Source organism: Triticum dicoccoides, chromosome 1A, assembly GCF_002162155.2.
Source record: "Triticum dicoccoides isolate Atlit2015 ecotype Zavitan chromosome 1A, WEW_v2.0, whole genome shotgun sequence".
NCBI lineage: Eukaryota > Viridiplantae > Streptophyta > Magnoliopsida > Poales > Poaceae > Triticum > Triticum dicoccoides.
The window spans coordinates 495,953,018-495,965,811 of record NC_041380.1 but is presented as its reverse complement, the minus strand read 5'-3'; the positions used below and the strand labels follow the sequence as shown (position 1 = coordinate 495,965,811).

Below are 12,794 nucleotides of genomic sequence, written 5' to 3'. Positions count from 1 at the left end.
CTCGTCCTGACCGGATAGCATGCAGCCATTCGCATGCAACGACAAAATGGCGTTCTTCCGCTGTCTATGGCACGCCTGCCGGTGAAAATATGCCGTGTTTGCTTCTCCATCCCTCAGTTGCAGCATCTGGGATCGCTGCCTCGCAATCATACGTTGCAATGAAGCCAGACCGAGCAGCTTCCTCTTCAACACTCTGCGTAAGCCGTGCTCCTCAGCCGAGAGCATTCTGTTATCCATGGCTTGATCCAACCTCGCAATGACCTCAAGGGCGATCAAGGTTTGCAGCTTAGCGTTACCAATCCACTTATCGCTCCATCGTTGAAGGGCCTTGGCGGTGGCCCCCAGTTTATTATCCAACGCGACAAAAGGGTTTCCCGTCCCGGGCACCGAATGCCAAGCCGTGTCCACTACGTCTAAGAATCCCTCCGCCTTTGGCCAGAAGGCCTCAAAGCGGAACCTCCTGCCCATCGTGAAGTCTGCGTGTAAATCAACCAGCAGGGGGCAATGATCGAACACAGCCGATCCCATCGCCGTAAGGAAATATGCCCTAGAGGCAATAATAAAGTTATTATTTATTTCCTTATATCATGATAAAAGTTTATTATTCATGCTAGAATTATATTAACCGAAAACATAATACATGTGTGAATACATAGACAAACAGAGTGTCACTAGTATGCCTCTACTTGACTAGCTCGTTAATCAAAGATGGTTATGTTTCCTAACTATGGACAAAGAGTTGTCATTTGATTAACGGGATCACATCATTAGTTGAATGATCTGATTGACATGACCCATTCCATTAGCTTAGCACCCGATCGTTTAGTATGTTGCTATTGCTTTCTTCATGACTTATACATGTTCCTATGACTATGAGATTATGCAACTCCCGTTTGCCGGAGGAACACTTTGTGTGCTACCAAACGTCACAATGTAACCGGGTGATTATAAAGGTGCTCTACAGGTGTCTCCAAAGGTACATGTTGGGTTGGCGTATTTCGAGATTAGGATTTGTCACTCCGATTGTCGGAGAGGTATCTCTGGGCCCTCTCGGTAATGCACATCACTTAAGCCTTGCAAGCATTGCAACTAATGAGTTAGTTGCGAGATGATGTATTACGGAACGAGTAAAGAGACTTGCCGATAACGAGATTGAACTAGGTATTGAGATACCGACGATCGAATCTCGGGCAAGTAACATACCGATGACAAAGGGAACAACGTATGTTATTATGCGGTCTGACCGATAAAAGATCTTCGTAGAATATGTAGGAGCCAATATGAGCATCCAGGTTCCGCTATTGGTTATTGACCGGAGACGTGTCTCGGTCATCTCTACATTGTTCTCGAACCCGTAGGGTCCGCACGCTTAAGGTTTTGATGATAGTTATATTATGAGTTTATGAGTTTTGATGTACCGAAGTTAGTTCGGAGTCCCGGATGTGATCACGGACATGACGAGGAGTCTCGAAATGGTCGAGACATAAAGATTGATATATTGGACAGCTATATTCGGACACCGGAAGTGTTCCGGGTGATTTCGGAGAAAACCGTAGAGCCGGAGGGTTACCGGAACCCCCCCCCCCCCGGGAGAAGTAATGGGCCATATGGACCTTAGTGGAGAGAGAGGGGGGCAGCCAAAGGTGGGCCGCGCGCCTCCTCCCCCCTGGTACGAATTGGACTAGGAGAGGGGGGGCGGCGCCCCTCCTTTCCTTCTCCCTCCCCACTTCTTTCCCCCTCCTAGTAGGAGTCCTACTCCTACTAGGAGGAGGACTCCTCCTTGGCGCCATAGGGGCCGGCCGGCCTCCTCCCCTTGATCCTTTATATACGGGGGCAGGGGGCACCCCTAGACACACAAGTTGATCCACGTGATCATATTCTTAGCCGTGTGCGGTGCCCCCTTCCACCATAATCCTTGATAATATTGTAGCGGTGCTTAGGCGAAGCCCTGTGACGGTAGTACATCAAGATCGTCACCACGCCGTCGTGCTGACGGAACTCTTCCCCGACACTTTGCTGGATCGGAGTCCGGGGATCATCATCGAGCTGAACGTGTGCTAAAACTCGGAGGTGCCGTAGTTTCGGTGCTTGATCGGTCGGGCCGTGAAGATGTACGACTACATCAACCGCGTTGTGCTAACGCTTCCGCTATCGGTCTACAAGGGTACGTAGATCACACTCTCCCATCTCGTTGCTGTGCATCACCATGATCTTGCGTGTGCGTAGGAATTTTTTTGAAATTACTACGTTACCCATCAGCAAATCCTCCCAACAGCTAGATGTAAAGACGTGGTCAATCTTCTCGAGCGTGGGTCGCTGCCTCTCGTTGGACCATGTGTACCTTCTCCCATTCAAGTACATCTCACGCAGCTCCAGTTGGTTGAGCTTAGTTCGAAACCTTGCCATCATCCTGTGGTTTACCACATCATTGCTCTTGTCCTCGGGGTTAACCAAGAGGTTGAAATCCCCTACCACCGTCCATGGGCCAGCATGCAAGTCACGTATCTCCACCAGCTCCCGCATGAATTCAACCTTGGCCTCGCTTCCCTGAGGCCCATACACACCGGTTAGCCACCATTCGCCCCCCTCGATCGGCTTAACTAGTGCCGTGAGTGTGTTGTTCGTTTGGTGCGGGTTTGACACCGCCACCACGGTGGCGTCCCATGCAATCAAGATGCCACCCCGTGTGCCCACCGCTGGAAGGTAGAAGAAGTTCTCCATTCTATTACCGAGGCAATGCCTAACTAGTTCTGGGGCTACAACCTCCAATTTAGTTTCCTGGAAGCAAACGACAGCCAGGTTGGCCATAGCCACTACTTGGAGAATAGCGTTCCGCCGTGTCGGGGAGTTCAAGCCCCGCACATTCCACACGAGCATTTTATATGGTTGTATAGCCATCACAAAGGCCCACGTACCACCAAGGTTGGCAGTCAATGCCCTGCCTCCACCGGCTCCTCCTGCTCTTGCATCGGCAAGATGGACGCGTCCCACCCAAACAGGGCGAGGATCGCGGCGATCTGCTCGCTAGTGAGCTGCTTGGAGAAGAGTTCCGCATACATGAGTAGAGTCTCATCTGTGATCTCCTCGCATTCGTTCGCCAAGCAAAGTCTTCTCATCAACACTCTCTGTTGCTTGGACGCCGCAGACCCTTTTCCCACGCCCCTGGCCAGACGTGCACTCCTCCTCGGGTTAGAAACTGGCGTCCTCCTCCTTCGTGACCTCTTCAAGTTCCCCGCTGGTGCACGGCTTGCCGGTCGCGCGAGAAGGGGCGTGAGCGTGCGACGTATCTCCTCGCAAAACTGGTTCAGCTGCTCCTGGTGCGGCACATCCAACCCGCGAGACCCCACAACGCCCTCACCAGGTACGTCCAGCGGCGAGATTGGCGATAGACTGACCATGCACGTAGTCACATCCATGCATGCATCCACCACGGGCCCTACCATGTTGCTGCCCATAGGAGAAAACTCCTCAATCCCCAAGGCGGAGGTGGCCCCGGATAGGCCAGGCAGGCCAGACGAATCCTCCCCATCCTTGTATTGGTCCTCGGGCGGGAGGCGCGTGGGGTCATGGACAGACGTGGGGACGAGTACAGGGGTGTCCTGTAGGACTAGTCGGACCAAGTACATGGCTACTCCCTCCTCAGTCCCATAATGTAATACATTTTTTGATACTAATGTAATACGTCTTACATTTTTGAGGGGAGGAACCAGTGTTAAAATACGTCTTACATTATGGGACCGAGGGAGTAGATGCCACACACATCATCTAAAGAAAATGGTACCTCTGTGTTTTGTACCTCCAGCTCAAGATAAGTAAAACTTTCTGGAATATATTTATTTTATGTATATCCAACTCATTCGGCTCGAGAAAGGGGAAAATATCCGGTGCTACCATGCACGGGATGATACACTGCTCCAGGGCTGCACGGTGCGTCAGGCCTGAAATAAATGGGCATGATCAAGTCACTGAAGCATTTATATTATATGGCCCTTTGAAACATTTGCATCTTGCCGTTAGAAGTAACATGTCTTTGCAAAAACACTTTAGCTACTTGCAAGTTGCCTGAATTTTAAATTTGGATCAGTCAATTTCTTGGCCATTGATTTTTGCTCTGAGATTCGTGCTGAGTTTTTTTTTCTGGCTGTGCTGTTTTTGTGTTGGGCCTGGGTTTTTCAACTGACACTATATTCGGGTCAGTCGATTTGCTACTAGGCCGAAGCCCATTAACTGTACGTTCCAGCCTCCTCTCTTTCCAGTCCGTTTATTTTATGCTTTTATGCTTTTCTGTTTTTATGTATTTTTGCTTTTGTTTTTTGTTTTTCGTTTTTAGTTGATTTTTTTGGGTATTTTTGGGATGTTGGGCGAATGTAAACATACACACATAAATAATATGCAATATGTGCGAAAATTATTATATGATTATTTTTTGCATACTATAAAAGGTGCAATTTTAGATTGAAGTTGTGTGCAAGTTTTTTTTTAATTGTTATCTTTCTTCTTTAAAGGGTAATACTATTGCTACCGATTCATTGTTCCTTATTCCAAAAAAATAGTTATTATTTCATTTTGTTTCTTCTTCAAGGGTAAATCCAATGCCACTAACTCATTCCTCCTAAGGAATTCTTTTTGCAAAAGTTCCACTATTATATGTTTATTCTTGTATATTTTTGAAAAAGTGCATTTTCTGAATATTGTGTGCAAATTATGTTGTTGTTTGTTTTATTTTTTAATTTTCTTTTCTTAAAGGCTAATACAAAACCTACTAATTTACTCTTCCGTAGTAACTTCATTATTTAGATTTATTTTATTTCTTCTTGAAGGGTGAGACAAATACCACTAATTCATTCCTACTTAGGAATCCTTTTTTTTGCAAAATTTCACTATTATATGCTTATTCTTGGATATTATTAAAAAGCGCAATTTAGGTGCAAACTATGTGCAAATTTTGTCATTGTTTCTGTTATTTTTTCTTTTCTTTTCTTTCTTCATAATTGTAATACCGATGCCATTAGCTCATTCTTCCTTAAAAACTTCATTATTTTCATTTAGTTTTAGTTTTATTGTCATTTTTTTCTATTGAAGGTTAATACTAATGCCACTAGTTAATTCCTTCTTAGGCGACTTCATTTTTTGTGAAATTTTCACAATAATGTGCTTAGTCTTTCATATTATAGAAGTGTTATTTCTGCATAAATTGTCTGTAGTTTTGTCATTGTTTTATTTTTTCTTAATGGTAATTCCGTTCCCAGTAATTCTTTAGTTCTTAGAAAATATTATTATTTTGATTGGAGAAGTAGGGACGCCATGGATCAAATACCAATGCTTAATTCATCCGTTCTTTAGAAAAATTTCTACTTTTGCAAAAGTTACACTATTATATGTTTATTCTTGCATATTATAGCAAAGCGCAATTCATGTTTAAATTTTGGTGTTATTTTGTTTAGTTTTAAATTTATTTTTCATTCTAATTAAAGTGTAATACCAATGCCACTAATTTAGCCTTCCTTTTAAAACTTGATTATTTCAATTAGTTTTTCATTTTGTTTCTTATGAAAGGTAGTACCTATGTCACTAATTTATTCTACCTTATAAAACCTCGTTAGTATGGTTTTGATTCTTCCGAAATATTACCAATGCCATTATTTTTATTTGTTTTAGTTTTTTGCACTTCATTTCTTCTTTAAGGGCAATATCAATGTCCCTAATTTATTTCTTCTTACAAACTTCTTTTTTGCGAAAAATCCACTACTATATGTTTATTCTTGCATAATATAAAAATGTGTCATTTCTGTGTAAATTGTGTGCAATTTTTTTCGTTATTTGTTTTATTCCTTTTCCTTTTCTTTCTTCTTAATTGATAACACCAATTGCATGGTAATACCAATGTCACTAATTCATTTCTTCTTAGGAAACTTCTATTTCCTGCAAAAGTTCCATCAGATGTTTCTCTTGGACCTAAGCACTAAACTGAAACTGCCATACATAATTAGATCCTTTATAAGCACTAGTACTGACAACATACTGGGTCCAGCTGAATTACATGGCCACGGAGGCGGGCGCGGGCTAGGTAGATAGATAGGGTCCTCCTCCGTGTGCCGGGTGTGCGTGATGGTTAGCAGGTACTCACATCACACAGTCACGCTCGTGTCTTTTCCTCTTCTTCCAAGCCTCCTCCCGTGGGAGACTGGGAGGGAGGAAGGGGACCCGGTTTTGCTTGCTCGCCGCGCCATGCACCTTTTTTCCCAAGCCGCTTTTCAGCGCGTGTACGTGCATGGAATAGATGTACAATACTCCCTCCGTTTCTAAATAATTGTCTTTCTAGCCATCTCAAATGGACTACAACATACGGATGTATGTAAACATGCTTTAGAGTGTAGATTCACTCATTTTGCTCCGTATGTAATCACTTGTTGAAATCTCTAAAAAGACAATTATTTAGGAACGGAGGGAGTATATGCGATCTAATCAGATTCAGATAGCGTCCGTCCACTATTATTAATAGATGTACAATAGATGTGATCTAATCAGATTCAGATAGCGTCCGTCCACTATTATTATTAGGTCGTTGTTTGGTAGCAGCAATGCACCCACTCGACAACTCTTTTACTGGAGAACGCGTACAACCCCTACTTGGCTACATGTGATAATGTGGTGTCCAGCAAAGCTAGATTGACAGGATGCCACGGTTATGTCTAAAGGCTACGATTAGTTGATTACGCTGCGTTGAACTACACATAGGTTCCACTGTAGTACGAGCTGGCTACTGTCGACCAAAGTACTTAGCTACTGTAGATACCAAACACATCATCTCAAGAAAATATAGTCCGTGCTTTGTACCTTTGGCTGAAGATAAGAAGGTTCTAACTCAGGTCGACGAAATCTTCTTTATAGTAAAATCATGAGAAATACAGGATCCGTCAAAAACGTCTGGCGACGCCAATACAAGTTCAGAGCATGAACCTCGACCAGCAGCTTCATCGTGCTGAAGAACAACAGGGCCACGCCAGCTGCGGAAAGCCTACTGCATCCCTTCCAGCTAATAGATAAAACCGGCATGGCTGATTTTTAGACGAGGGCGCTGATTTATACAGTTTTTTCTTCTTATGCTGCAACAACAAAACCAGAATCTATCGGATGAGAGCACGCGATGTACAGCGGGGTAGATGTTCGCCCTGGATCTCTACGTCGGCACGACGACGTCGGGAAGCGCGGCGGCCGGCCCGTCATCGTCGGGCACCTCGGCGTTCTTGGCGGGCTCTGTGGTCTTGCCATCTTCGTCCTGGAACCCCTGCTTGAAGAGGTCGTAGTTTGTTAGCTCGGCTGCCTTGAAGGGGCGGTCTCCTAGTACCCTGGTCAGATCGTCCTGGTGGAGGACCTCCTTCTCCAGCAGCAACTCAGCGATGAGAGCCACTTGTTCCTTCTTCTCCGTCAACAGTTCAACTGTCCTTTTGTAGGCCTTGGCGACCCATTCCCTCACCTCAGTATCGATGATGGATGCGGTTTGGTTGCTGTAAGGCTTGTTCATTTCAAAGCCATCCCCCCGCTGGGGGAAGGATAGAAGACCAACCTTATCGCTGAAACCATACACAGCAACTTGCGCATATGTCATCTTTGTAACTTTCTCCAGATCATTCTGGGCACCAGTCGAGATTCTTCCAATCAAAACCTGAATAAAAGAACACAAACAAAGCCTTTCCATTAGTGCACTTTCATCGGCAATATTGTGAATAATTTCACAGCCATCCATGCCATGTATAGTGAGCAAAAATACAACACTACACGAGCCGTTGGCTTGATACAGGGGATATTAATTATGGCGTATAAACATGTATTTTATGCAGTAACCTTAGGTTGCATATCCATATTTAAAAAGAAAAGATGCCTGGACTGCATGTAGAATAAATGTCAACATACCATGCAGTGGTGTATGTCGAGAAACTCGTGATAACAGTAAAGTATTTTTTTTCGAAACAGATAACAGTAAAATATTTTGATTTACCTAGGCCCGTCAAATTGTGGTAACATTGTGCATATTCACAGATTCACCATAATGGAAGTGGTGAATGATTAACCTAACAACTACTCCATGCATGAATGGATGCATGGAGTAGAATTACTGTCTTCTGATCTTGTCAGATGCAGCACTCAGAAATGACCATGCATTCATTCTACTCAAAACCCACATATTCACTTGAACAGCTGCTTTAGTGATGGAGACAATCCACCAATGGAGCTAAACAGTACAGATTTCGAGGGTTGCAAACGAATCTAAGATATTTAACAAAAATCTTCATCACTAAAAATACATAGGGAAGGGCATACCTCCTCTGCAGCTCGGCCACCTAACGTCATGCATGTCATATCAAAGAGCTGCTCCTTTGTCATCAAAAGATTCTCATTTGGTACATACTGTGCAAAGCCTAAAGCAGCTGTTCCACGGGGAACAATTGTCACTTTCAGAAGAGGCTCTGCATGTTCTAAAAACCATCCGGCAACAGCATGCCCAGCTTCATGGTAAGCAACAGTACGGCGCTCCAGTTTGCTAATTACCTGCAATCAAGTGACATGTAGAGGCCAGAATCAACATCAAGGGAAATATAAGATATAACAAGTTTCTATACAAAACAAGTTGCATTGTGTAATAAACAAAAAAAATGTAATAGCTAGGGCACTCCCATGTAAAGTGTACTGCAGACAATCCTCCAATTAATAAATTTGTGATCCAACTTTGTCGCAAAATGGAGCATGAGGCATGCCAGTGCATGTAGAACTGTAGGTTTGTGCCCTCTCTTGCCCTCATTTATTTAATTAATTCAACCCCTCAAACATTTACTTAGGTTTATCGTATTTCCAGAGCACTTAGTTGACTTCTGCTAGAAATCGAGCTACAACATGTAGAACTGTAGGTTCGTGCCGCTCTTGCCTTTGTTTATTTATTAATTCAACATCTAAAACATTTGCTTACGAGTACCCACGCAAAAGATGACCGCTCGTATTTCCATTGCACTTAGCAGAGGTCTGCTAGAAACCGAGCCACACTTTTTATTCCATGTTCTTGGCCCACCAAGAACATCATTGCCATTGTGCCCAGTCGATATAAACTATAAAAAGAACATCCTATTTGCTCACATGAAAGCATCATAAACAAAGTGACAGAGTAATGTGTGAATTTTCTCCACAAGAAAGTGTGTAAATCAGGCATGTATCAACTTTCTTAGGTTGCGTATCCGTTTGCAACAGTAATACTATTACGAGAAAGAAATTGGCAAAATTTACCCTACAACTTTGGTTTCATTGGTCGCAATGGAACATGAAGTGTTGCCCCTCCACTCACAAATGATTAAAATAGCATTCTATCATGTTACCTTGTTTTTCTTCTCTAAACCACCAATAATCCTATCAATTGCAGACTCAAAATGCTGCATTGTAATCTGAGTTTCATCGGTTCTTGCGGCAATCAAAGCAGCTTCATTACAAACATTCGCAATGTCAGCTCCAGCAAACCCAGGTGTCAAAGCAGCTAGCCTTTGTGAAAAATATGTTGGGTCATTGTCCAGTTTAAGTTTTGTAAGATATATGCGGAATATCTGATCACGGCCCTTTATATCTGGTTTGTCAATTGTTATCTGGCGATCAAATCTTCCAGGCCTTAGCAGTGCCTTGTCAAGGATGTCAGGTCTATTTGTACCAGCAAGAACAACAACACCAGCAGTTGTACCGAATCCATCCATCTCTACAAGCAGCTGGTTCAAAGTACTTTCTCGCTCATCATTTGAACCAGAAAAACCTCCACGGCCTCTCGCGCGACCGATTGCATCGATCTCATCAATAAATACAATACTGGGTGCACACTGCCGAGCTTCTTGGAATAAGTTCCTTACCCTGGATGGTCCAACACCTACAAACATTTCCATGAAATCGGAACCAGAAATGGACATAAAGGGCACACCAGATTCTCCTGCTGTGGCTTTAGCAAGTAGAGTCTTTCCAGTTCCAGGAGGACCTACAAGCAGAGCACCTTTGGGTATCTTAGCTCCCAACTCTTCATACTTCTTGGGATTTTTAAGGAAATGCACAAACTCCATTATTTCTTGTTTAGCTTCATCACAGCCTGCTACATCCTTAAAAAACACCTGCACAAACCAAAGAGAGGGAGCTGTCAGGGAGATTCAGCCAATATCGTGTAAACCAAAAGCTATGCTACTGCAAATCAAAACAATGGGGACTGTTGGAGCTCCAGAATCACTTTTCAGTAGACCTAAATATTTTAGTTGCCTCTTCAATGGAGTATAAAAGGAACATTAAGAGAATGATACAGAACAAGAAAGAACTAACCTTATTTTTAGAATTTTTGTCCATCTTTGTTACTGTTGCTTTCCCAATGTTAAAGATACCACGGCTACCCTTCCCAGGACCACCTCCAATATTAAATCCACTCTGCATCCTTTTCCCCATAAAATATAGTAGTCCAACAAGGAACGCTGTTGGGGCAAATCTCATCACTTCTTGGAACCAATTTACTTCAGCAACATAAGTTACTGGAACATAATCATGTGAATCTATACCCAGATTTTCCTGGGCTTCCTCTAACTTTTCTTCAAACGACTCAACACTTCCAATATTGAAGAAATACTTGTATTTGCTGGGAGCCTGTCTGCCTGGAACATCAACGGTCGTAATTTGTGTATCAGTATTTTGGCTTTGGCCGTTCGTCTGTGGTGTAGTCCTGACGTAGACCTTTGCCACTGATTTATTTGAAACAACAATACGATCAACCAGGCCAGGTTCCAGTAACTTGTTCTTGAATTCTTGGAAGCTTATCTGCAGAAATTACAAGTACAAGATCTTTTCATAACCAATAAACTAAAGATTATGCAACGTCCATACATTCAAAGTGAACAAATATAAAAATCAAAAATGAATGCCAAAATTATAATTAATAAAAACAAAAACTAATAGTTCTGAAACTGGCATTTGCATTCGAAGGTAAGAATAGAAAACTACTCCCTCCGTCCGGAAATACTTGTCATCAAAATGGATAAAAGGGGATGTATCTAGACGTATTTTAGTTCTAGATACATCTCTTTTTATCCATTTTGATGACAAGTATTTTCGGACGGAGGGAGTACAAATATAAGGTGCACGTTAACATATCGCCACACCAGGTAAACATGTGTACAAGCAAGAATTAATTAGAGAGAACAACTTATAGAATTAAACATCATCTACTCTACAAAATAGTATATCATCTCTATGGACATCTTTTTGCAAGCATGCCGCCTCACATATTGCATATTGATCACAGTGTGCTACCTGTTATCTCGTGTAGGCACACATTACTTAAACATCTACAGAGAAAGGGTGGGTATTTTCTCTGCCATTTATCAAACCCATGGGAAGACCACATGGTGAGAAATACGGTCCTGCTATCTGCTGCTGCTTGTCACAATTATTGGTTAATAATGCTAAAAGAATCTCCAAATTTGATTGGAGGTGGCAGGTACAAACAGCTTATATAGTCCTTTTATGGTAGCAAAAAAGTTTTCTATTTTCCTGGGGTTCTCGACACATGGTAATGATTTAGGGATTCGACAAAAAAGCAAATATATTTGACAACAGAACAAAATCTCGCAGAATTCTTTTTGTCAGAGTAAACATATTAGTGAACGGTTAAAAACACTTGATGGCCAATTTGGCTGAAAGGGGATGAAAACTACCTCCTTCTGGTCTGATGAGCTTGAAGACAAGGATGAGAACATGAGGCCTAAAAGCAATAGAGGTCCCAAGAAGTTCTGCAGCTGCTTGAAAGTACCATCCTGGAAATTCCATTGACCATCTGTATCGGATTCCTCTGCATATCAGAGAATTGCAATTTCATCACACTTGATGTTTTTTTTAGCTTGGAACATTTCATCACACTTGAAATTGGCAGAACTTGAAACTGACAAGTTAAACTACCATCGGATATGGTTGTGACCAATCCATTATCCAGTTATATCCTATTACCTTCGTCCCAAATTACTTGTCTTAGATTTGTCTAGATACGGATGTACCTAACACTAAAATGTGTCTACATACATCCGTATCTAGACAAATTTAAGATAACTAATTTGGTACAGAGGGAGTATCATTCCATTGTTACATCAAAACTGCCTAGCACTCATAGGGCAAGGAGATCATTGCGTACATAGTTAACCCATCTTGTTGGCCAAACACATTCAGTAAGCCCACTTTGTTGATAATAGTGTGTCGTAAGTGAATAATTCGCTGGACTCAACACAAACTTCTCTACACGAACAAGATACACGGATGAGAAAGGCGGTGACTTACGCTTGGAATCCTTGTTGCTCCCATCCCCTTTGGGCGCCTCCTTCTTCCCCTTGGGGTAGTAATTCTCGTAATCTGAAAGCACAAAAGGATGCATATTTCAGCAGCGCCGGGAGACACGAGACCCAGACTGACCCAAAAACAAGGCGCGACGGCACTCACTCTTCTTAGAGCCGCTGCAGAAGAGCCTGCGGAACTGCGGGCTGGCGAGGAGGTACCTCCACTCCGAGGTCTTGACCGCGGCAGGGCTCCCCAGCGACGCCGTCAGGTACCCGCGGACGAGCCCCAGCGCCCCGGCGTCCCCGCCGTGGGCCGGCGGGAGCGGCGGTGAGGGCGGCGCCCGGAGCCCGCCCAGGGAGAAACCCTAACGAACGGCAGAGAAAAAAAAAAGGTCAGACCTTTGTGAGCCTGGCCCACCCGGGCGCGCGGGGGAATCGGAGAGAGAGACGGCGTGCGGGGGCGGGGTC

The 12,794-nt window shown here is 43.4% G+C and overlaps 1 protein-coding gene across 1 annotated transcript in view; it reads right to left on the bottom strand.

Annotated features, from left to right (window-relative positions):
* Nucleotides 1-6,844: 6,844 nt before the first annotated feature.
* The window catches only part of LOC119353976 (ATP-dependent zinc metalloprotease FTSH 8, mitochondrial-like), an 8,197-nt gene continuing 2,247 nt past the window's right edge, over nt 6,845-12,794 (bottom strand). The window contains exons 2-8 of the mRNA XM_037620684.1: nt 12,490-12,691; nt 12,331-12,402; nt 11,718-11,851; nt 10,336-10,821; nt 9,366-10,133; nt 8,323-8,550; nt 6,845-7,666 (exon numbers count right to left, since the gene is read on the bottom strand). Coding sequence (XP_037476581.1) covers nt 7,181-7,666; nt 8,323-8,550; nt 9,366-10,133; nt 10,336-10,821; nt 11,718-11,851; nt 12,331-12,402; nt 12,490-12,691 — 2,376 coding nt within the window. The 3' untranslated portion in view covers nt 6,845-7,180. The remainder of the gene's footprint in view (nt 7,667-8,322; nt 8,551-9,365; nt 10,134-10,335; nt 10,822-11,717; nt 11,852-12,330; nt 12,403-12,489; nt 12,692-12,794) is intronic.